The sequence below is a fragment of the Lepus europaeus genome, chromosome 4, assembly GCF_033115175.1.
Source record: "Lepus europaeus isolate LE1 chromosome 4, mLepTim1.pri, whole genome shotgun sequence".
Classification (NCBI taxonomy): domain Eukaryota; kingdom Metazoa; phylum Chordata; class Mammalia; order Lagomorpha; family Leporidae; genus Lepus; species Lepus europaeus.
The window spans coordinates 110,615,120-110,640,652 of record NC_084830.1 but is presented as its reverse complement, the minus strand read 5'-3'; the positions used below and the strand labels follow the sequence as shown (position 1 = coordinate 110,640,652).

Here is a 25,533-nt window from a genome sequence, read left to right as displayed (position 1 = left end):
AGCCTGGGAACAACTTCAGTGTAATGTTTTGGAATTGGGCTTGGGTGATAAGACATGGGAGCCACTTCTTTCAAGAGGGGACCCTATAGCACACCGCAGCCAGAGTGTGTTTCTTAAAACCCACAGCAGGCCGGCGCCGCGGCTCACTAGGCTAATCCTCCGCCTTGCGGCGCCGGCACACCAGGTTCTAGTCCCGGTAGGGGCACCGATCCTGTCCCGGTTGCCCCTCTTCCAGGTCAGCTCTCTGCTGTGGCCAGGGAGTACAGTGGAGGATGGCCCAAGTGCTTGGGCCCTGCACCCCATGGGAGACCAGGAAAAGCTCCTGGCTCCTGCCATCGGATCAGCGCGGTGCGCCTGCCGCAGCGCACTACCGCGGCAGCCATTGGAGGGTGAACCAACGGCAAAAAGAAGACCTTTCTCTCTGTCTCTCTCTCACTGTCCACTCTGGCTGTAAAAAAAAAAAACAAAACAAAAAACAAAAAACAAAAACAAAAACAAAACAAAAAAAAACACACACACACACAACAATGGCTTCCCTTTGCACTTAGAAAAAAATCCAAATGCTTGTTGACCTCCATGGGCCTGTAGAAGTTCATGCCTGTCTCTCCAACCACATCTTACACCTGACCCCGCGCTCATTCCTACCTTCTGGCCGTGCTGACCTTCTTTCAGTTCCTCAGACACTCTGAGCTCTTCCCTGCTTACATCTGCTGTTCACTCGCCCTGGGACGCTGTTCCAGATTTGTGTAGGATCCACTCATCATTCAGGTTTCCACTCAAGTGCACTCTCAAAGGGGCCTCCACTGCATATCCTCTGGGAAATAAGTCACTCCCCTTTCCATCTCTCTCCTATTGCTTTGTAATATTTCAGTAGTGACGAGAATCTTTGTCTAAAATCATCTTATGTATTTATTAACTTAAAGTGGGTTCCCCTGTTCCTAGTCTCCCTAACCTAGGAGGTGAGCTCCTTAAGGCAAGGCCATACATTCTTAACTTGGCCCACAGGAGTGCCTCCAGCACCTAGAATCCTGCCTGGCACCTCTTAGTCCACAAGCAATATTTGTTTTATCAGGGAATGTATGAAAGCACTGTCTCACTCTGGCTTGATGGAATAGGGAGAACAAAAGGTAGCACAAAAATTCTTTCATTTCTTGCCTTTCCTAAGGCAAAGCTGGTCAACACATGAACCTAACTTTTTAGAGCTGGCATGTGGAAGGGCCCCTGTGACATTCTTTCAGAGATGGGGATGCTATAATAAATTCCATCTTTCATCTGAAAATGCTTATTGGTCTCATACAGTATGTTAAGTTCAGTTCTAGATTCTAGCAATGCAGTAATGAATAAATGGACAAATATATATATATATATATATATATATATATATATATATATATATGCTGATGGAGCCAGCAGTGCTGACATGGGAGATGGCATGAGTTTATGAAAAGAATACACAGTTTAGAGTTAGAAATGCCCAGATTTTAATTCCAGCACCATCACATACTAGACACCTGTCTAGGCAAGTGTCTTGACATCTGTGCATCTCAATTTCCTCAACCGTAAAATGGGCAAAAAGCTGACCTTACAGGATTGTTGAGAGAATCCAGTGAGACAATGGAGGTAGGTTCCAAGGAAGACATGAATGGGACTTGGTTTCCTTCCATCTCCCCGTGGGATTAAACGTCCCCTTGTATGCTTCGGGTTATTTGAAGCGATCGCACACTAGAGAGCCACAAGCACAGGCTCCGACCAGGATCAGAAGGCAGTGGTTTCAAAGGAAGACTGTGACAAATGGAGGCTCCTCTGCGCGCCCTGATGAAAGCAGCCTTGCTAGGCCTCCTTCCTGCTCCTGTCGGTGAGGACAGCTCTTGGAGGAGACACCAGGTTCTGGCCCTGGTTCCTGCTCGGGAACTGATTCAGCATTACTACCCGCATTGTCAGGCAGAGGTGCCCACAGCTAACTGCCCTGGCACCACCACATTGTATAGATGGAGGATGGCAGAGCTCATCCAACACACACAACACCCAAGCGGCACCTTTCTGTCTCCCTGGGACGTTGTGCCTGTGACATGGAGCAGATCACACGAACCCTCTGGATGTGTTCCCATCCACAGCAAGCTTCCCTAGAAGAAGAGGGCCTGTGTTACTCCATCACTAAGCAGAACCCCCAGGGTCACCACAGAATGACACTGCACACAAAGGGAAGGACCTCCAAAAGCCAAACAGCTGGTGGACTAAGTTTTTGATGAGGACAGTATATAAAATGCTTTGGAACAATTTGGGCACTGATGTCACTTTTCTTATCTGCCAGCAACTGTCTCCAAATTAAAGAAATCTCCCGACATGCTCTGCTCCAAAGAGCACACACTAGATTGACTAAACAGCTGAACTTTAGGCAGGTGGCCAAGGAAAGCCTTGTTCAGAGTAGAAGCGCAGATAACTACATGTCCCCAGCTGTGATTGGGAGCACTTGATGCGACCATAGACAGTCACAGGTAGGTGGAGTAATCATTTCCTCCCTCCAGGTAGGGGATTTTAATCGGTTAATCTGCCTTTTTTCTCTGGACCTGAGTCAGCAACAAGACAAATAAAAATACCAATAGCTGATATTTATGGAGGGCTTTTCTGTGTTCTAAGCTGTTTGCACAAACTAATTTAATTCTCACCAAAACCATACAAAGTAAGGAATATTTTTATCCCCTTGTGCAAATGAGTCAACTAAGATACAGGACCCTGCTCAAGGTCAAAACAGCACTAAGAGTTTGAGCTGAGATTTGAATCAGGCTGTCTGGCTCCTAGACGTTCCGCTTTTAACACTCTACATCCTGCAGACCCAGATGTCAGCTCTTTGGAGCATAACCTTGTCCATTCGGCTCTCTGCTGCACCCTCAACACCTAATACAGTGCCAGCAGCTTGGTGGTTGCTAGGACAGAACGCACACCTTAATTTTCCCAGACATCGCTCCAAATTACAACTCTGAGGGCCTGATACAGCTCTAAGATGAATGGGTTTTAGAGTCCTTATTTTTTTTTTTTTGACACCAGTGCCTCCCACCTCTAGTCCTGGATCCACACAGACAACAGCAATTTCATCCAAGAATAAAATCTGTTATATAATCACATGGCAGACATGGGATTGAATAGAGAAGCATCCTGAGAGTGGCATTTGGCCACTCTTAGTCTCCAAAGGAGGGCTCATAGAAAGAACTTTTCATCTCACTATGAGCCTCCCTCAGCATGCAAGCTTTCCCTCATCTCCTCTCCTTGGTGCTTTCTATATTTTATTTTATTTTGGTCGCGCACATTATTTGAGGTTACTATAGCAACGTGTCACCAGCTGGTATCGCATAGTAATGTTGGCATTTAGGTAGCAAGCTCCCGAAGTTGGATCTTTCCCTCCCTCTGCGATCTCATCACTCCCACCAATCTCAGGTGAGTGGGGGATGTGTCAGCAGCAGCCATGCCCCTCTCCCCAGTTTTGTTTGTTTCCAAGGCAGAACAAACTGATGGTCTTTTCCTCAAGCACTTGGCACTGTGGGAGTTCTGGCTCTGTGTGTGTGTGTGTGTGTGTGTAGGTGTGTAGGTGTGCTTCCATCAGAGGTTGTTAAATGGATATGTTTAAGTTAAATGCTGTGCATCAAAACTATTGGCATTATCAATATGAAGATGAAATGTTTAAAAATACAAAGGGAGTAGAATGATTTGGGGAGGGCCACTCTCCTGATGGCAATCACCTGCTATCCCAGCTGATTAATTTTGATCACAACAATATTGGGCTTCTCTTTTTCTCTCTTTCGCCATCACACGGTAAAGAGACCCTGACTGTTTTCCTTCAGAGCGTCAGCTCTCTCCCAGGTGGGCAAGACCTCTCTACATCCTGACAGGCTGAATTAATTAAAGGGATTGATTGTCTTGGATGGCTGAAAAGCATTCTGTATGGAAAATAAGCCCTGCCACTCAAGGCATTAAGTAGCCCCTCATCCGCCAAGTGCCTGCGATGATTGTACTTATTTTTACACGTTTGACCTAGTTTTAAACCATGTCTCTTCATGCTGTGATTCATTAGACACATTTTAAACCACCCCGATTGGAGCGAGGTGATTCTGGCTGGTTTGCGCCAGAGTCTCAGATACGATTTCTCTCTGGGATTGAATATGCAGGTCCCCCTGGTATTCTGTTTTAAGGAGCAATTTCCCATCCAGGCACCTGGCGTGCTGCTTCGGTCTGGATGCGTGGCTGCCTCACGACTTGGTAGTAAATATATGTTGATCACAGTATTTCTGCCAGGGATGGAATGAGGGGGTTCTCGCTAGCCTGGACTATAGGGAATCCCTCCACCCTTCTGTTCCCCATGCGGTATTCAGGCTTTTTTCAAGAGGTTGGCAGGGTTGGGAGTTCGAGCTCCTACACTATAAAGTTTGCACAGTGTCAGTGTTAGGGCTGCGTGAGTTGCTAGTGCAAAAGCAGCCTGATCACCCCCCCCCCCCAGTTCCTATGTCTCCTGAAATTATAAGGCTTGATGGATGTGGAAGTATGGTCTCAAACTTGGAGGAAGGGCTGGGAGCGAGCCACTGAGGGTACTGCTGGGACAGGGATGCACATCAGAGAAGCCTCGTGCTCTCCATCATTGTACCAGTGTGTGACAGAGGTGTGCTCTTTCTTCCTTCCAATCCAAATGACAGAGAAGAGCCTTTTCTGAATACAAAACTGCTGGCATCTCACTGCATTTCAGGTATCAATCAGCCACATTGCTGTGATTTCCCACAGATCTGATACCAACTTGAGGTAGACACCATTGTAGGAAAAAAAAATATGCTCCGTATTGGAAGCAAAACACTGTCATTTTGTCATTAGCAGCCAAATGCAGGTAACTTGTCCAAACTTCAGTCACATTGCACTACAAATCGTACAAAAAGGCACCCAGCTGGGCTGTTCTATGTGATAGTTAGAATGAAGAAATTAGCAAGCCGGTAAAAGTGATTTTGATTGATCAGTCAACTACAGCACACTGACCAACTCCTAATAAAAAGCTAATGGTTTCTTTGCTACGGTGGTCACTCTCTGTAGACAGGGACTGGAAAGCCCCCCCCCCCTTTTTTCTTGTAAAACGAAGCATGGAAGTTTCACTAAGCAAAGCTTAAGACAATGCAGCCTTCTCAAGGTAATTCCAGGCAACATGAGCTTCCAAGCTTTCTTTTTGCTTTTTTTTTCCACCTTCAAATTCAAATCGAGCCATTGGAAATAACAAGCATTGCATATCTATGCATTTGGGGCAGCCTGCATTTCTGACAATGGTGGATTGTCCACCACACACCAGCACACACCGACACACACACACACACAAGCTCACAATCCCAGGACTCATTTAAGCCAACGCTTTAAAAGTAAACTATGGTCCAAGAGACGCTAGCATTTTCTCACAGAGGATCATAGATCACAAAAAAAATAAAACCTACCCACATCTCTTACCTTGAAGCAGTGGAATTACCTGCCGACGGTGCCCCCGTGCCTTGCACAAGGAGTCAGGCTTTGACCAGCAGCAGAATTACTCCAAAAGAAGGAAAAATAAGTCCTTTCTGTTGTAATTTTCACTGTTTATATGCAAGAAGTGTAGTGGGTCTGCTCACGTAGGAATAAATAAAAAGCCGAACAAACTGCACGGCAGCACCATGTGAAAAGAAAAGACCTCTAGTGGCCACAGGCTGAATTCTTTAAGGAAGCGCTAGGAGAGAGAGAGGGAGTAGAGGAAACACGCTCATGTGCGTGTGCGCACACACACACGCCGGCGTGCATGCACACACACGCCCTGACATCCCTCAGTTGCTAAGACTGCTCCGTTCATGCCTTCAGCCTGCTCGGAATTAGAAACAATAATCAACCTCACTCCTTGGTCTCAGTGGTACCTAGTTAAGTTAACCCTAATGGGGGTGTTCCATCTGGTTAGAAAGGGGTGGATATTTCACCTCCAACCTCTGGGGGCCTGAGCCGGAGAGAGAATTTTACTGTCCGGATCGTCAGGGAGACCAGGCCAGGGTAAAGGCTGCAGATTCTCGTCAACAAAACGTCACTGCCACTGCTCCTGAGAGCCCCTGTCTTGTGCGTCCTGCTGGATGCACATGTTTCCTAAACATTTGCAGTGTGCGAGTCTGGTGGTGACCAGCAGGCAGGGCCAGCCTCCTGGGTATGTGGCCTGCGTGGTTAGACAAGTGCCCTTTGCTTAGGAGGGCCACGTGGCTGTTCTGCAATTCTCAATCATTTTCATAAAGGCCCTGCATTTTCATTTTGTTCTTGGCCTTACAAATCGTGTAGGTGGTCCCGCTGACAGGGAAAGCACACTGTTCTTAACTTTGTAATTCGAAAGAACATAGATGCAAAGGGGAACTCACCTTTCTAGGAGCTGCTCTGGGGAATGAGAGCTTGAGAAACATTCAGCTACCCACAATTCCCTGTGCTGGGGCTTGCTGGGGTCAGTAAGATTATTTCTCTGTCACTGAAATTAACCTGGAAGCCTGTTATGCATACACACACATACACATCTATAAACAAATAAGAATATAACATGGGAGACATGAAGTATAACATATATGAATATGTGCAAATTTTTTAACAAAGGCTTTTTTTTTTTGCTAAAAAGAATTTGACAAAAGTGTTTTATAGTGTATGATGCCAAACTCATTTTTTGGACCAAATAGAGTACTTTCCAGCCCATCTATCTGGTGGTCCCTGGAGTCACCTAGATCTCACCAGCCAAGTCACCTGCTGCAAGCCTCCCCCCAGGCTGAGCTCTAGCAGGGCTCCCTCCGGCCAAGATGGCAGCCACATGGGTTTTTGTAGAAGATGGTAAGAGCAGATTCTCGTCCCATGGGTCTGTGGCCAGTGCTTCCTTTGACAGTTTCCAGGGTAGATCTGCCTAAATGCTGCCTGTGGGTGCTGGCACAGGCAGAAAGCACATCCTGATATATACTTGTAAGACCTGGCAGGTAAAAGCAGAAGAGTGCTGATGTCTTCTGGTGCATGGGAGGTGGTGGCTTATGCTTCCAGGGCCCTTGCACATCCCCTTCTTCTGTAAGTCCCCACCTTGAGTTCTCTCTTGCCTGAATCCATCTGATCTTGGATCTGCCTCACACATCATGAGCCCCGGGCTCTTTGTCTCACAGATGTAAATTGTGCATTCCCAACTAGACCACAAACTTAAAGAAGAGCAAGGGCCATCTCCTCCCATCTCTTTGATCCACCACAGCTCTTTACAAGTGCTAGCCCTAATAGGTGCTAGGATCTCTTCCAGCCTGATTTCATGGTGAGCCAACCACTGATCTCACAGCAGAGAACTTCCATGCATTTCAAGGTGCTTTAGAAGTCATCTTGCCCTTTTAATACTCCCCTGGAGTCCATACAAATGGATTATTGTCCCATTTTACAGATGAGACAATTGGAACTTGCACATACAGAATGATTTGTCAGAAAATGACATTGTCTACAGGACCTTGACATAGGATGAATCTCCCAACACCCACACTGTGCTCTTCTCCCCATGTACAAGTAGCAGGAAAGGTAATGGATCAGGTCTTACTTCTACATCTGGAGCTCCTACTACAGTCCCAGGTACACAACAGTTGTTGAATTGATGCTGTCTCGGTGAATGAGCTGTAAGGAGACATTTCCTCATAGGGAAGTTCCACATGCTGATCTGGTGAGTTGAATGTACTTGCCTAGGATGGTTGAATGTTTTCCAATTTGAAGCAAAGGGCATGGAAATGAATCACATGGTCGTCTTTCCGTCAGTTCATGTGCTGTTCTTCATCTCTTGCAGAGTCACTTTGTGGCATGTATGACAGCCATCTTAAACCAGATGGGTGACCAGCATTATTCCTTCTACATCGAGACCTTTCAGACCAGCTCGGAGCTTGTGGTGAGTCTGCAGGATGAGTGTGGGGAGGGAGCGAGGAGCCTTGTCATGCTCCTGGTTCTTGTGAGTTTGGGGCAACAATGCCGCCCCACAAATCCTGAGCATGTGCCTGGGTTTAAGTTTTCAAACGTGCATGTCTGGTTCCCTACTTCTTATACAGTTTATGCCTGGAACATGTTTTCTGTCCATGTCAGAGACAGGATTTGAATGGCTGCCATGTCATCTAGAATACCTTAACATGAATCACACACACTTTGGGGCTTAAGAACATGAGTCGTGGAGTCACACAGTCTTAGATTTGAATCCTGGATTTGTCATCACTGGTTAGCTATATGACCATAGGCAAGCTAACTTCCGTTACATATCCCCATGTGTAAAGTGGGGATGTCATTGATGTCATGGAGTTATGATGCAGTCACATGAGAGCACACTAGCTCATGTAGTAAATGCTCAATAAAAGATATCTGCTGTGATAGTATGATAATAAATACACAGAGGAAATTAGTCCCAGAGCCCCTTCTTCCTCTAGTCTCTCGGGATTCACGTACTACAGAGCGGTCTGCCTTTGCTGTCACTCACAGCTGTGCAGCAGATGACCTCATCAGCGTGGAGCCCAGCCTGGTCTCAACAGTGCTCTCAGCGTGGTCAGCCCTGTCGTTGTCTCTTCACTTCTGCCAGATTCAGGAGTCCTCTCAACTCTCATCAGAGCGACCAGGGACACCTGAACCAAACCAACCTCAGAGAATGGCCCACAAAAAGGACAACATTTGGACGCCAGGGCCCTATTCCTTTATCCATTCAGCCACCCATTTTGAGTAGGATTGGCAAGAAATGGAGCCTTTTTCTGGATATGCAAAAAATCGAAGTCAAATAACCCCCTTCCTCCTCACAAAGTTCCTATATTCAGAAATAAAAATCCAGATAGAAGTAATAGAAATAAAAATCCAGATTCTTAAATTTTGATCCTCTATGGAAGGAAGGTTTAATGGAAAGTAAGGTAGGGAAGAGAGTTCTTATTTACTGCACAGGTACATGCTTATATATCATCCTCACAATAGTATGGCATCAGTGTTTGAAGTCACATTTTACAGGTCTACGATCTGCGTGCTCAAGGCCCCAGAGCTAGTATATGGCAGAGGCAGAATTTGAACTTCATCTCTAATTCTTAGCCCATACTATCATCTCATTCAGAAGGCACATGGTCCATCCAGGAGCCAGAATCCTTCTCCATTCCCATAGGAAGGGGGTGTGCCTCTGATGACAGCCACACTTCCCCAGGTGACATCAGGGGTGAATAATAATATCCGTCACCATCATCAAGCCTCAACAAGCATATTATGGGGGCCAGGCTCTGCACAAAGTGTCATGGACAGTATGTAGTTAAACCTCACAGTTAGAGGCTACTCTCTGTCTCTACCCTTAGAGGCACATATTAGCCCCATTCTGCTGATTCAGAAACTGGGACTTAGAGCATTGAGGTAATTTTCCCTAGAAGCAAAGATTTCTGGAAAGGAACCATGCTATTTCCAGAAGTTTGCAATTTAGCTTAAAGCAGCAATTTTCAGATTATGTTCCCCCTAACCTCACTACTCATTATAACAAACACACAAATACACAGATACACACACACACACACACACTTCAACCAGAGCTGTTGTACTTTTGTCCATTTTATACGTTGGGTTCCAAGTGAGATTTTCATTGAACAAAGGATTCTGTTAAAATAATTTGACGATCACAAGCTTGTGGAAAAAACTCTGAATACGTTTTGCTCTGGGTTTTAAGTTTTCCCTGAAGCATACAGGTGGCATGGCTTCATGGCCTCTAGCTGAAAACAATCGCAGTGCCCGTCTTGGCTGTCTGGGTTTGTCTTAAATTTGTGTTCTCCAAAGATGGGAAGGAAAAAATCACCCTTTTCGCTGTCTTGCTCTAATCTGCTCATGTTTGTTGTGTGATGTATGAATTATCTGTGCTTACAACACTGCTAATTAGATGTTATTTTAAATAATAGCTTACTTGCTCAATGACCTGAGATGCTTTCATATGGTGTAGATTATTTCTTTCTCAAATACATATTTGGGAGGATGATTATAAGGTTGCCACATCACCAACTACATCTACTTCTTTATCCTCAAAGGATTCATAGTGCCTTCTTCTGAGAATTTTTTCTCATTCTATATTTATGTTCCACTAGTATTGTGAAACAAGTTCCTAGTAGCCAACTTTTAAGCTCTCATTAAAAATCCGGTGCTAGGTGTTTCATTGAATTGACTTAATGAAAGGCCGTATGCTTTCCCATTCTGCCCCTCCAAGGTCTGGAGAATGTCAGTAAGGGCCCATATGCAGGGTGACAGATGTGTTTTGCTGTGCTGTTCCAGGACTTCTTGATGGAGACCTTCATTATGTTCAAGGACCTCATTGGGAAGAATGTGTACCCAGTGGACTGGATGGCCATGAGCATGGTCCAGAACAGGTGAGCTCGCCCACTTCCAAGAAACCATCTCACCCATCACTCACTTTAGACATCACTGGGAGGGATAAGGTGGGTATCTCCCCCTGGTGAAAAGAAAGTAGATTTTTGCCAGATCTTTTCTTTCTATATTTAAACCCAAGGGAGAACCCCTCCCCAGCTGAAGCTACTCACATCTTCCCCCTCCAACTTCTTTACTCCTCAACTCTCAGTGGAAGCTTGACAGCTGAAGGTTGAAATCAAATCATACCTTGTCTGTGAAGCCTTCCCCGAGCTCTGGAGGAGAGAGAGCTTGGGAAAGGACATGTAGTAAATACGTTTAGGAAGCACCACTGAATGGGTTTCTGTACTGCAAGGAGAGCTCAGAGTTTTCTAATATGCTAATGTGATGTTCTGTGAGGAGGACTTAGATACGATCTGGAAAGTGCAAGGGGGGGTACCTATGCCTGTAGACAAACAGAGAGATTTAGCATACAGCATTTCACAGATTTATTTGCACATGGAGCCATTTGGTGTGTATTTGTTGTGCTTCTATATGTATACATAATACCTATAAACATCTCATAGAATATCAATGTGATCCAAGTAGCCGACGTGTACAGCTTACATGTACATTGCTGTCAGGTCCTACATGGCCCAACACAGAACGAAAGAAAAGTAATTATAAGCAGTTTCAGTTTTTACTACTTTATGTTTAATATAATTTTGCCAAAGTGAATTCGAATCAGAAGACTCAGCGATATTTTCTAACTGCCTTTCCAGTCCCCTGGGTCTCAGTATCTCCCACATGCCCTGATTTCCCGAGCTTCTCTTGGGACCTTATTCTCGAACCCTACCCGTGACTTCTTTTTCCACAGGGCCTTCGTGGCTTCCCTCTTTCCTTTCTCTCTCCCCTTGCATTGTCTTATATTTGTTTTAGATCCTTCACATGGAAAGCCCTTCATCTCCTATCAGCTTCTAGTTTTATCTTCCTCTACCTATTGCTTTTGTTCTGTGTCACAAAAGCCAAGCATTGGCCTGTCAAAGACAGACTATCCCCAGAGGGGAGAAATTGAACAGGCAAAAGCAGAATTCTCTTTAGTGAAGGGAAAGAGGAAAGACTAAAAAATATTTATATATTAATGATTTTGTCATTGAGTACAATCTGGGAATTACTGTCTCACTTTTACCTAGGAGCTGCCTCTAAGCCCAGATGCCCCTCCCCACTCCTTACCTTCCAGTTCTCTGAAAAGCTATTATGCCACCGCCTGGATGCCTAAGTGCCCAGCCATGTGACTTTTTTTTTTTTTGACAAGCAGAGTGGACAGTGAGAGAGAGAGACAGAGAGAAAGGTCTTCCTTTGCCATTGGTTCACCCTCCAATGGCCGCCGCGGCCAGCGCGCTGCGGCCCGCACACCGCGCTGATCCTAAGGCAGGAGCCAGGTGCTTCTCCTGGTCTCCCATGGGGTGCAGGGCCCAAGCACTTGGGCCATCCTCCACTGTACTCCCAGGCCACAGCAGAGAGCTGGCCTGGAAGAGGGATAACCACGACAGAATCCAGTGCCCCGACCAGGACTAGAACCCGGTGTGCTGGCGCCGCAAGGAGGAGGATTAGCCTGTTGAGCCACAGCACCGGCCGCCATGTGACTTTATAGCCACATTTGTTCATGGTGCTCATGGGCCATGTTTAGGGGCCCATGGAAAGGGGGAGAAGTTTATTGAGGCAGAAAGAAATATCTGTCTGTGCATCTGTTTGTGGTAGGAAGAGAGAATTAGTCCAGTGATAAGAGCATCAGAATTCTCAGCCTGAGCTGGCCAGTCCCCCGACTCCCCCATTCCCATCACACAGGTGGGAAGCTGGCTTTTGTACTGGGATTAGAGGCTGGTCCCTCCCTAACCCTAATCCAGAGCAACTTCCTTGACCTGAGACCAGTGCAGTCACAAAGATCCCATGCTCTGAACATCCCATGTTTGGTTTAATGCTCCAGTGTCATCATCTTGTAGCACTTACTTATTTTTGAATGAGAGAGCCCAATTTTTATCTTCGCTGAGCCCCCACAAATTATGTAGCTAGCCATACCATGTGTCGATGTTGGGTCAAGTTGAATAGGGGTTGTTGCTGCCTCCTAAGCTGCATGCATGTCCCTTAACTGAGTTTTTCCAAATTACTCAAAGTACCCGGGAGATGTAGCAGCGATCATTTTCTTCTCATCCCACCTTTTGGATTCACTCAGCTTCTCATTATTAACTACTTGAGCATATTTCCCATGACTTTGCATAAACTATGGCCCTTCCAGGTCTCTACACAAAACTATCCGTGTTTCTTGACCACAGCATCCCCATATCATGTTCCCTAGGACTCCTTCATAGTAGAACTTTGTCCTCTTCTGTGTTTGCTTACCTACCTCTGCCTAGCACTAACTCCACTTTGATTATCTCTCCATATAACTGTTTCTACCATTAAAGAACAGACTTCTTGAAGGCAATTGATATCTGTGTTTCCAGTATAGAACTTGACATTCATAAATATGTATAGTGAACTCTGTGTTCATTATAGAGGGTACTTGTTGCTTGGGATTTTTAAAAGAGAATCTAAGAGAATCCAACTTTGCCTAATCTAAAGGAGTTCATATAATTGATAGAACCCAAAAGTATGCCTTCAGGGATGGGTGTATCTAAGTGTTCAGATACTAATAGAGAATCTGTGTCCCTCTTTTCTCTCTGTTGGCTTCATTCTCAGCATATGCTTTTATTGTGAGGGACGTGGGCTCTAGATATTGCAGATAAATATCTCGCTTGATTTTAAGCCCCTATAGAAAAAAAAATAGGTATATCAAAAGTCTCCAAGATACTTTTGAAAGGTCTGGCTTGGGCCCCATGCCCATTCATAGACCCTGTGGCCAGCAGAATGAAATGTGTGCTTAGTCAGGCTTGGATTTAATGACCTGCCTTTGCAGCTGGGAATAGTGTTGTAAGTTTTACCAAAACCACAAAGGGAGGAAGCACAGGGAGTGGTTCTCCAAGGGAAAACCTTGGATTTGTTACCAAGAAGAGGGATATGAACAGGCAAATTCGCTGACGTCCATCACTGACATTATGTCAGAGAGACTGAAGCCCTACCTGGAAAAGTCTCCTCTCTGAGCCGCCTGGAATCATTGTGGAAGAAACAAGCTGATCCTCATGGGGGCGCCCTGGAACACATCCTCTCCTGAATGCCCAGCTTGCTGTAGGCTTTACTCATTTAGGGGATAAGCTCTCCGAAGTGATACAATAGTTCTTGTTTCTTTACACCTAGAAAATTAGAATAATGTAATTTCCTAAGGAACCTGAGAATGCGTAATTGTCTCCTAAATAGAAATATTTGTATCTCTTAAGGATCAACTGAATTCTTAAGTTTTTCATCAAAAATTCTTTAAGTTACAATCTTCAACAGCCAAAGCATCAGACACCTCAGTTCTGCTATTTTCCCTTTCTTGGGAAGGCATTTCACATTTTGGAATATCAGTTTCCCAATCTGTAAAATGGGGATAATGGTAGACTACATTCCATGGGATTTGTGTATGTATGTGTGTGTATGGAATATGTATGTGTGTGTATGGCATGTGTGTGTGTGCGCGCATATGTGTAATGAGTTTCTCCTTAGCACAGTGTCTGGTGTCTGTGAAAAACTCAGTAAGCTCTAGCGTCACCATTACCGTGTGGGGACAATGAACTAAGCCTGGGAGTAGAGAAGCATGTGCTAATGTCAACCAATGTCAACCACAAAAGATGGCTACTCTCTCTCCTTGAAGCCACATAGCTTGGTTTGTAGCTTTCCTTCATCCTTTGGCCACAGTAATCCCTTCTTTTTATGGAGCTCTTGACATTTTCTGATTGTTTTTTCATTTCTTCTGTGATGTTATCATAGCTAACATTTATTTATTTATTTTTTATTTATTTATTTATTTGACAGGCAGAGTGGATAGTGAGAGAGAGACAGAGAGAAAGGTCTTCCTTTTTGCCGTTGGTTCACCCTCCAATGGCCGCTGCAGCTGGCGCATCGCGCTGATCTGAAGCCAGGAGCCAGGTGCTTCTCCTGGTCTCCCATGTGGGTGCAGGGCCCAAGGACTTGGGCCATCCTCCACTGCCTTCCCAGGCCATAGCAGAGAGCTGGCCTGGAAGAGGGGCAACCGGAATAGACTCCAGCGCCCCAACTGGGACTAGAACCCGGTGTGCCGGCGCCGCAAGGCGGAGGATTAGCCTGTTGAGCCACGGCGCCGGCTATTGCTAACATTTATTAAACACCTAGATCCATCACTGCTGTAAATGCTTTCCATGCATGAGCTCATTTAATCCTCACAACACCGTTATGGTGTAGAACTGTTACAATGTGTACTTAACGTGTGCATGTGAGAAAGCCAAGGCGCAGGATAGCTAAGTGGCTTACTCAGTGTTGCACTGTTGATTAAAAAAACAGAGAAGCCATTTGATCAGGGCCCAAGTTCTTAACCCCTGCTACTTCACCCTGCAAAATTACTGAAGCTCAAAGAGGTGAAACCACCTTCCAAGATCATTCAGCCACTTAGTGGAAGATTTCAAGATAATTGGAACAAACAGCACATGTCATGACTTTGCCCAGAGAAGCAATCTCTAAAACAGCGTTTCAAACATGCTCCACTCGTTCAGGTGGCCCAACTCCATTGGTCAGTTAGCCTGGGCCTATTTTTTCCCCTCTTTCCTTCCTCCTCCTGCTTCCTCCCTCCATTATTTCTTTCCTTCCTTCCCTGCCTCCCTTCTTTTCTTCCTTCCCTCCTTCTTTACTTCATACCCCTCATCCTGCCCTGCCTATGATCTATATGTTGTTATAGTCTTGCTGTTATCACTTAGGACTTACACGAGTGCATATGTCTGTCATCTATTGTCTATCTGTTTGTTGGAGGAGACAGTAGAGTTTTCCAGGTCTGACTGTCTCCCAGCTGTGTGCTCTGTGTGGAAGCATACGTAATCACATGTCTACTTCAAGCCATACTTCCTGTTAGGAGCATGTTTTTCTTTAGTGAGATGCAGCATTCAGTGAGATCTGATTTAATTTTTAAATGATCAAAGTCTTTACAATATTGTAAGTGAACAAATTTATGCTCAAGAGTCTCTTTTCCTGTCCTGCTTCCATCTGCAAATCGGACATATTGAGGGGGCATAGGAAACTATACACATCTCTACAGCTTCTCTAAATACAAGCAACCGACAGATATTTATTGACTGTCTTGAGCATCCATACTCTAGAGGGTGGCCAGGTTCCTTTAAGCTGTGGTCCCACAGAGCAGAAGTCTTCCAGTCTAACTGAGGACAGTAAATATTTCTTTGGAAATATGACCACTCTGATATGAGTTCAGAACCCAGAGAGAGTCCAGAGGTAGCATAGAGATGTTGACTTATGGCTGCTTAGGTTCAAATCCTGTCTTCATCATTGTAGTTTTATGACCTCAGGCAAGTTACTTAACTACTGTTGACTCAGTTTTCCTCACTGTAAAATGGGGCTAATGACAATATATATCACAAAGGACTTTTGGTGAGGACTGAGATGAAATAATATGCATGAAGTGGTTAGAACAGTGTTTGGCACATAACAAGCAGTTTATAAAGATTAGCTCTTCTTTTTTGTTGTACGTTCCTATGGCCTGGGTATATCCAAAATACTTCACAAAAGAAGCAAATCTGGAATGTATCTTGTCTATCTTTACCAGCAACAAATTTCTAACATTGTTTTAAAGTCTAATATTGTAAACACATAGTAGGGTCATAAGAGTTGAGCCTTGTAGAACTGTGTACAGCAGTCACATGGTGACTCCATCCACGTACCGACAAATCACTGCCTCCTAACTCCCTTAATGTGTAGCGTTGATTCCTTTTTGGACTCCTCACCTCTTCCAATAAAATCACCCAGAGAGAGGCCTGATTTAAGGTTTTTGTTTGTTTGTTTGTTTGTTTAGCGAGCAGTGCATGCCTAATCCTAACATCCAGCTGCTTGCAGGATTCCAGCGTCTAGGAGCCTACTGCATCCCTAACTAGAATCCCAAATTATGCAGGAACTGTTGGGGGCTCCTGGGGTGAGCAGACCCCTGACACCAAGCTGGAATATGCTGATTCATCAGCCTTCTTAGTGCATGGAATATTTTGTGCGTTGTGAGTGAAGCAACTTAAAGGCTGCATGGATAGCTCAGTGTCTCAAGCGGAGGGATGAGAGCTCCTGGTTCCCTGGCCAACTCTTTTATCCTGCATCTTCACCTTTTGGTCAGTAGAATTGGCTATATCATGAGAGCCACGGAGGAAGGGGATGGGGATCCAGAGAGACCTTCCCCTTCCCTTGATGATCCTTACCACAAAGGACCTTCCTACCTCCCATTCCCTCTTTATTTACATCACATAACTCGTGGGTGTGCACCTATGCTGTGTTGTCTCATCAGAGCACTATCAGCTCATGACAGCGCACCATCAGCCCTGGGTCCTCCTGCCCTAATTTTTTTTTTTTTTAATTTATCTATTCATTTAAAAGCCCAAGTTACAGAGAGATAGGGAGAGACAGAAGGAGAGATCTTCTGTCTACTGGTTCACTTCCTAAGTGGATGTGATTGCCACGGTTGAACCTGGCCAAAGCCAGGCGCCAGGAGCTTCTTCTGGGTTGCCTATGTGGGTAGCAGGGGCCCAATAACTTGGGACATCTTTTGCTGCTTTTCCTAGACCACTAGCAAGGAACTAGATCAGAAGTGGTGCAACAGGACACAAACCATCTCCCATAAGGGATGCCAGCATTGCAGGTGGCAGCTTTATCCACTACACCACAATGCCAGCCCCCCTCCTGGCCTAGAGTTACGAGGTGAGGTAGTGGGTCATTAACAACAAGTGACATTTATGGAGGACTTCTCTGTGCCAAGGCACTCAACCACTAGCTTCACATTCTGCATATCATTTTGTCTTCACAGATGGTTCATTTTAAACATGGGTCAGTTGAGATTCACAGAGATCAAGCCAGCAACCCAAGGTCACAGCTCAGAGACTGGCAGGTCAGAAGATATCCTTGGCAGGCTTTCTCTAGGGCCTGCAGCAGTCTGTGCACCTTCCACTCATGGCTCCATGGCAAGGAGTTGTGCATATGGTGTAGACAGACTTACTGAGGAATTAAAACAGAGAGAGTCATGGGTCCCACTGTGACAAGGGTCTACTCTGCCATGATGGCAAGCAAGAAGCTGGGGACCAACTGGTAGCAACAGTGCAAGCTGAAGCACAACAGTTTCAGGATATCAGACCTCAGATGGTCCTCTCATTCTGCCAGTTTCTAAATGCTCAACATAACTTGTTCCCTGCTCTGTTGCTTATGACTTCTGGTTGCTCAAGGAATCATCTGTTCATGGCTTCTCCTCAGAGCTTAGGTTCATTGCATTCTTCTGGTTGCCCTGCTTTCAAATTGTCTAAAAGGATTTGATGTACTCCTGTGCAGGCTCTGCCCCCAGCCGGCAGAAACGCCATATGACCACCATAGATTGCTGCTCAGCCCATGGAAAACTGTCTTGAGTCACGTGCTGGCCCTGGGCAGCAGGCACAGGGCAGCAGAGTGATGTGGCAAAGTATAAAGGTACCCTGTGCGTGTTGAACATGACTAGAAGCGTGCCAGTGCCATTGTCCATGGCACGCTGGCCTTAGGCATAGCAAAGGCTTTTAAGGATAGACCTGAGAATGGGTCTGGACCTTGCTGCTTATTAGCTGTGCAAATGTTGGAAGTTATTGGGTCTTTCCAAGGCTCATTCTCTTCTGGGTGTAACCATAGCACCTACCTCAGTTTGTCGGATTAAATGAAATAATATCTGCACAGCACTCAACACAGGGCATATGAATGATAACCACTGATATGCCCATCCTTGCTATTATTCATAAAGTGAGCTCATAGCCTGGATTGAACGAAATTACAGAGACTTCATTGTGGAGAGAATAGCATAGTAGTTAAATATTTAGATTCTGAAGACAGCAAACCTGGTTCTACATGTATAGGCTGTTATTGGGAAAGTTCCCTAAACTCATACCCGTAAAATAGAAACAACATCAAACTCATAGAGTTAATTGAAGAATTAGAACAATAAAGAAAGGATCCATGCCACACACCTAGCACAAACTCTGGCACGTGGCTGATAACTGTGGCTGTGATAACAGTTTGATAAGCATCATGGGTGAGATGCAGGAACTGTTCAGGCTGAGATTTCATAATGAATTCTGCATTCAACTTTTCAGGTTCACCGTTGAGAGTAACATACAGTTGAGTGTGTCTTCATTTCACCATATTAGTACAATTATTTTTCTAGAAAGAGGGGAAAAAAGGTCTACTTTTCCAAACCCACACATAGCAAATCAAAGTGAAATGATTCCCAACGTTTGATTGTGGAAGAATCCAGACAGGGAGGGGATCCTTGATCCACTTCCCCCATCCCCTGTCTGCCACCACTGCCTGTCATCAGCACGGGGGACTCATCACTTCTTGGTCACTGTACTAGCCCCTGAGAGCTGGAGACAGTTTTGGGCCAACAATCAAAATAATGAGTAGTTACTAGAACTATTGATAGCTTAGTTTCTGCCAGGATTGTACAAAATTCCTCATTGTTGTGCCATAATTCCAAGTTGTTTATATACAGTATGACAGCCACTCAATGCATTTGCAAAATCAAAGAAATCTTACTTTTTGACAGGTTGTTGGGGTGGTGTAGCTAGGGGGATGTTTATTTCTATCTTCTCAAGTTCTTCCTGGCCTCCCACTGGTTGTTAACTGCTCCCTGCGCTCTGTCTGTCCATTTCGCTGCTGGCCCCCCAAAGGTGTCTGAAGCAGCCATGGCTACTGTGTTAGTGTTTTGCTGTGTGCCAAGCACTGCACTCAGCACTGATGATGTGTGTGCCCATGAAATCCTGATGCCATAGCATGAAGGTTACATGACTGCTGGAAATTAAGCCATTGGAGGTGACATTAACACATCCTAAATCCTCATGGCTACCAAGTGGCAAAGCCAGAAATCATACCCAGTTGAGCATGTTTCTCCAAATCCTATGATCTTAACACCAGGATAAACCAACTTATTTGTTCACCAAACATGTAAAGTGTGCAATGAACACCAGGCCCAGCATTCTTGGCAAGCAATGACTGATGTAGCAAATGTTGTAGGTACCCTTCCACACTCTTGGCCCATCCGAAACACACCTGTAGCTTCAATGGCTATACCCCACACATGCTGAGAGTCTCCTACTTCTTTTTCCTCTGGGCTTTCTCTGACTGCAGAGTGCTAAGCCCACCTGTGGGGCAGGCCAGAAGAACCACCCACTTAATACCCACAGGAGCAATTTTGAACCAGGGTGGAACTAGTACTAGTGGTATAAATAGCCCTGCCTCTCCAGTGCTTGGGAGGGACACTTCTGATAAGCAGTTGTATTGTTTAAAGTCACTCAGAGGTTCCCAAGCAGAACTGAGCCACAATTACTACTCACAGCAATAGTCTTCTCATCAGCACTTCCTTTATTGGCTTCCCATGGAGTCTCAGGTAGCCCAAATGAGTGTTTTCCTTGGGTCAGCCACTCCATAGACAAATAGTTTCTGATGGACTGCTGTTCCTCAACAGTAGGGCAGAATGGGTAAGATCTGGTCTGTGATCACTAAGATTTTACAAGCACATACATCCAAAGAGAACTTGGCCACAGGAGGACATGGGGGAGTTATGAGGCAGCTGCTAGAATTCAGATAGAAAATGATGGTGGCTTGGCTCAGGTTGGTGGCAGGATGGCGAAGCAGTTAGAAAGTACTGCAGAATGTACTGACAGTCCAGGCAGAGTATGAGAGAAACAGCAAGGTTAGGGGCATTACCAAAGTTGTTTTTCCCCCTCTGCAAGCTTAGGTGAATGGAGTTGTTCTTGACTTAGATGGGAACACTACAGAAAGAATATTTGGGAGGAGGGTGTCAGAGGACAGGTATTAGGGATTCAGCTTTTGACATGTGAATTTGAGAGGCTGATTAGTCACCCAAGTAGAGATTTAGAACAGAGGCCTCAGTGTAAGCTGGTGTTCAGGGGGAGAGGCCAGGCGTGGAGATGGAATTGGGGAATCACAGGCACATGGAGTGCAGAGCACGTGAGCATGCAGGGAGGCACTCGTCCCCAGGGAAGGGTGGTCTAGTAGAGGAGACAGATAGTCCTGCATCACACAATAAGTCATCCCAGCCCATGGGGAGTGTTGGGAAGGGAAATCACGTGAGTATCCTTTAGGGGACACAGAGATGCTGCAAACCCTGCCCTGCAGAAGCTCAGAGTATGAAAAAGGAGATTCTTCATACAGAGCTGCACAGAGACAGCTGGAATATACAGTGTGGGAATAAGAGGGGTGCAGACCGAGATGAGGTAGCAGGCACGTGGGGCTGGGAGAATGATGGAAGACTTCATGAAGGAGGAAGCTTTTGACCTGGACCACGAGCGATACACAGGATTTTGACTTTCAGAGCTTAGCAGAGGGACATTGGACACAAAGAAAGCACAAGGTCAGGTAGCCAGGAAACAGCCAGAAGCACAGAGTAATAGAGAGAAGCCCAGGAACCAATGTTGAGGTCCAGTTCAGAAGAGTTATGACTGTCAGAGAAAAAGGTTGTACCTAGCCTGGGGGTAGTGGAAGCTGTAGATGTCAGTGATTGACATGAGAGGATCTGTTCCTTAGGGCCAGGAGCTCCTGAGTATAAAGGGTCAAGAGATAGGAGGCTACAAGGCCAGTTAGTAGAGCTTGGCATGGAGGAAGGAGAGGAGGAAGTGTCCAGGAAGACAAAAATTTTTAAAGATGTATTTATTTATTTGGAAGTCAGAGTTACAGAGAGAGAGAGAGAGAGGAGAAGAAGAAGAAGAAGAAGAAGAAGAAGAAGAAGAAGAAGAAGAAGAAGAAGAAGAAGAAGAAGAGAGAAAGAGAGAGAGAGAGAGAGAGAGAGAGAGAAAGGCAGTCTTCCATCCACTGGTTCACTCCCTAGATGACTACAATGGCTGGGACTGGGCCAGGGCAAAGCCAGATGCCAGGAACTCCATCCTGGTCTCACATATGGGTGCAGGAGCCCAAGTACTCAGGCCATCTGCTGCTGCTTTCCTAGGCAGAAGTAGAGCAGTCAGGGCTCAAACTGGTACTCCAATATGCGATGCCGGTGTCACACATGGTGGCTTACTCTGTGCTACAATGCTGGCCCTAAACGCTCTTTCTTATAAGGAGTACACTGTAAGATAACAGTAGGGGCCGACGTTTGGCCTAATGGGTAAGCTGCTAGGGGATGCCCATTTTCCATAACAGAGTGCCTAAGTTTCAGTCCTGGCTCCACTTCAGACTCCAGCTTCCTACAAACCGTCCCACAGACCCTGGAAGACAATAGGCGATGGCACAAGTTGATGGGTTTTTGTCAGCCGCATGAGAGACCTGGAGTGAAGTCTTGGCTTCTGTCTTTGGCCTGCCCCAATAAACCAGCAGATAGGAGTGTTCTCTCTCTCTCTTTCTCTTTCTCTCTCTCTCTCTCTAACAAGTTTTTTAAAAGACCACATTTAAAATAAAATCAAGCATCAGTAGAATGTATTGTTTAGTAAGTACATAAGCTAGTCACATAGCTGTCTATTATCATGATCAAATATTGTGTACTGACAATTCCACGTGCTAGACTTACGTACAACCAGCAGAGCAAGAGTTACAGATTATATGCAAAAAAGTGATCACTGGAAAATTGCTTATAACAGGAAAATCTGAGGAACAGCAAAAAGTCTCATCAGTCAGAAGCCGACTGAGTAAGCTGTGATCCGTCCCTCCCACGGAGTGCTCTGTAGTGATTAAGAAGGATGGTGTATATCTGCATCCATCGGCACGAAAGGCACACACGATGTGGCGTTTAGTAAAAAGGCTGCAAAACAGCATTCATCCTGTAACCTCATTTATCAAAGTGATATTCTTAAAATATCATTCTTGTGTATATTCCTAGGGAGACCTTTGAGATTATGCTCATCAAAGTGTCTCTGACAGCCTCCTCTAGATGGTAGGATTTGGTGGTGTGTTGTTTGTTGTTGGTTTGGGAGGGGGAGACTCCTCTTTAGAGCTTTTCTGGGTGGAATGAATTTTCTGCTTTAAACTGGTAATATCTTAAACAGTAAGACAGTGTGAGTTTTCAAAAGGAGGTCAGACAGTTCTGGAGTTCTTACAAGGCTAACGTGGCCCCATAACTTGAGTGTGGGTAGGTGTTATCTGTATCACCTGTGCTATTCCAGGGAGTGAGGGGAGGGAATTTAGCCCTGGCATGAGGGAGCATGCTCAGATAGCCAGATAACTTTCTCTCCTCTTCCAGGGTCTTCCTGAGAGCTATCAACAAGTTTGCAGAAACCATGAACCAGAAGTTCCTAGAACACACAAACTTTGAGTTCCAGGTGAGTGTGAGACTCTGCAGCCAGCCTCGGAGCTGCACTGGGGTGCTCTGGCATCTCAGAGTTAATGTCTCCATCAGATCCCTCCCAGAGCACATGGAAAGGATGCAGGTGTGTCTGGGGTGCGGGTGGTGTGGGAAGTTCTCAGGCTTTGCAAGCAAGGTCTGATGCAATAGTCATTAACTGAGTGCCGTATGCAAATATGATGGTATGATAGATCTTGTGCTAACAAGGAGACTGGTATTCATTCATTGTCAGAGTGGGTACCACCTTTAAAAAAAAGTGATCACATTTTCTTACTTTTCTTTTCATTGGCACCTAAAAACAGCCAGTCGTAGATACTGAAAGCTATTTGCAATGAAACCGAATACATCTCTGTGGCTTCCTGATCCCTCCCAAAGTCACTTTTGGTTCTTAGCCAAGACCTGGGCCCTCTAAGCGATTCATGAGCCTAAAACTGTGTCCATGGGACAGAGTGGCACACCTCTTCCAGGACCACAGTCTGCCATGAAAGTCCAGATCTGACTGACGATGTGGGCGAAGGCCCCCTAAAGGCAATCCCGTTCCAGGGAAATCTGTGACTCCAGGATCTCCTGCCATGGGGTCTTCAGGAGCAGAAGTCACTGAGTCCAGGGACCCAGGGCTGAGGCATCCAGTGCCTGCCTGGGCATCACACGGTCACCAGCTGAGCAACCTCAGGCTGTGCCTACACAGTACCTCTGCCTCGGATGAGTCATCCACTGAATGCCTTTTCCACGTCATAAGGTTTTTTCCAGAACTGGAATGTGTGAAGGTTCTTGCTGGGAAAATTCACTTGTGAGGTCCCACCAGTTTCCATTCCAATCTTTCCCCCTCAAAGAGGCCTCCCCGCTGCCTGACTCCTCTCTGAGGATGGCCCACACCAACCCAGGGCTGTGCACCACCACTTGGCCGGTTGGAGTCCCTTCAGAACACTCTGCCATTTGCGATCATTGTTATTTGTCTACGCCCGTGTTTTCTCTCCTTCCTCCAATACAACATGAGCTTCATTAGCACAAAGACCTTGTACTCACAGCAACCATATCTGCCATGCCTGGCACCTAGTAGGTCCCCTGGAGGAGGTGATGTCTGCCTGGGGGTTGAGGGACCCACCCTGCTGAGAGCACTGGCCGACGAGCATTTGTTGAGCTGAAAGGATGAATGTTAGCTCTGAACAGGATTCTCCCACAAAACCTTGCGTTCAAACCATGCAACTGAACCATAATGAGAAGCCTGAGGAAAAGCCCTCTGCTGTTGGCTTATCCATGCCACATCTCCCGAGAAGCACTTGAAGGGCGCCTTTCTCAGTCCCCAGAACTAGGTAGCTACTATCACCAGCGCTGTCTGCTCTAAGCATACAGGGCAGTAAGACTCAGGGTGATGAGTTGAAAGCTTGAGTCCATCAGCCTGGCACTCACAGTGCCTGACACCAGAGCCCACCCAGGGAACCACTGCCACCTGCTAGGTGTGGAGCTTTATCCAGCATCGAGGTGGTTGGCTAGCTGGGTCTGGGTGAGAGTGTCTCCTGGCATTACAAATCTTTGACACGGGAACACAACGTGACACTTTGGCTGCTCTGAATCAGGAGAAATGTTTGATTTCCTTTCAAATGTGGCCCAGATGCCCGCAGGCTCTAGTTACGGATGTTTCCAGGGAAATTAATAAGGCCATTGTTCTCCTGGATGGGCCAGCCGTGGCTGTGTTTGGGCCATAAAAGTGCAAGCCGGTTTGTTCTTCTGTGGCTGTTGGTACTGTCTGCCTTGGACCTGCCTTCCCCCTCCACCATCTCTGGGGGATACTTACCAAAAGAAGTATGGCCTCAGTTCCTCAGGCCCTCCTTTTAGTTTTATCTTGTCTTCCCAGAAGAAAATCTATGCGGGAGAGATGCCAAAAGGTGGGCGTCTCTCAGCTTAGGAGCTGTGTGACTTCAAGCAAATTACTCTACCTCTCTGTTCCTCAGTTTCCCCAGTATTCAACTCCAATACTAATGGCAGCTATCCTATTGGATTGTTATGAGGGTTCAGCAAATTAATGGGAGAAGAGCAGTTAGTGCCAGAAGCATAGCACTCATTTAATAAATGTTAACTCTTTCTAGTAATAATTGTGATGATGCCGATGGTGAGGGCCCTGAATTTGTTGTCAGTGTTTGATAAACTGAGAAGCCAGAAGGTCACTCCAGCATTGGCCTGGGGCCATCACACCTGCAAGATTCTGTAAAACAGGAAAGTGGCCAACATTACGAAATAAAATGTCTCCTTCTCTAATAAGGCTTCCATGGATATTTATTGAAAAGTACCCCAAAACAAGCTCATTGTTCAGCCTTATCTTTGTTCTCTTACCTTCTCCTCCCTCCCATGTGAAAATGGATTTGCTCTCTGTACCCTGCCTGGAACACGCCTTGTCTCCTTCTTACGGTTTCATTAATTATGCATTTAATATCAGCAGGAACAGCATCCATCACTGAGCGCTGCTGGCCTTGGCAGCTGCTGTCCAGAGGAGGGGCAGGTGCAATGAGATTATCCCTAATATCTTTTCCGGAACTGTGGTTTCGTGATTCAAAGGGTAGAAAGCGAGAAGCTCTGTGGGTGCCAGCCTGTAGGTGACAAGCCCTTAGAATTACAAAAATGATGACTTCTACTTGAGACGAAGATCATTTGCGTGCTTGGGCCTTATTCAGGATGCTGGGTCCTGGTGGTCATTTCCATTTGCATAGTCAGAGAAGAGCAGG

General features: G+C 45.8%; 1 protein-coding gene across 1 annotated transcript in view; it reads left to right on the top strand.

Moving 5' to 3' along the window:
- DOCK2 (dedicator of cytokinesis 2) overlaps positions 1-25,533 on the top strand; it is a 439,395-nt gene that overhangs the window by 332,176 nt on the left and 81,686 nt on the right. Inside the window, exons 28-30 of the mRNA XM_062189655.1 lie at positions 7,811-7,909; positions 10,285-10,379; positions 22,712-22,790. Coding sequence (XP_062045639.1) covers positions 7,811-7,909; positions 10,285-10,379; positions 22,712-22,790 — 273 coding nt within the window. The remainder of the gene's footprint in view (positions 1-7,810; positions 7,910-10,284; positions 10,380-22,711; positions 22,791-25,533) is intronic.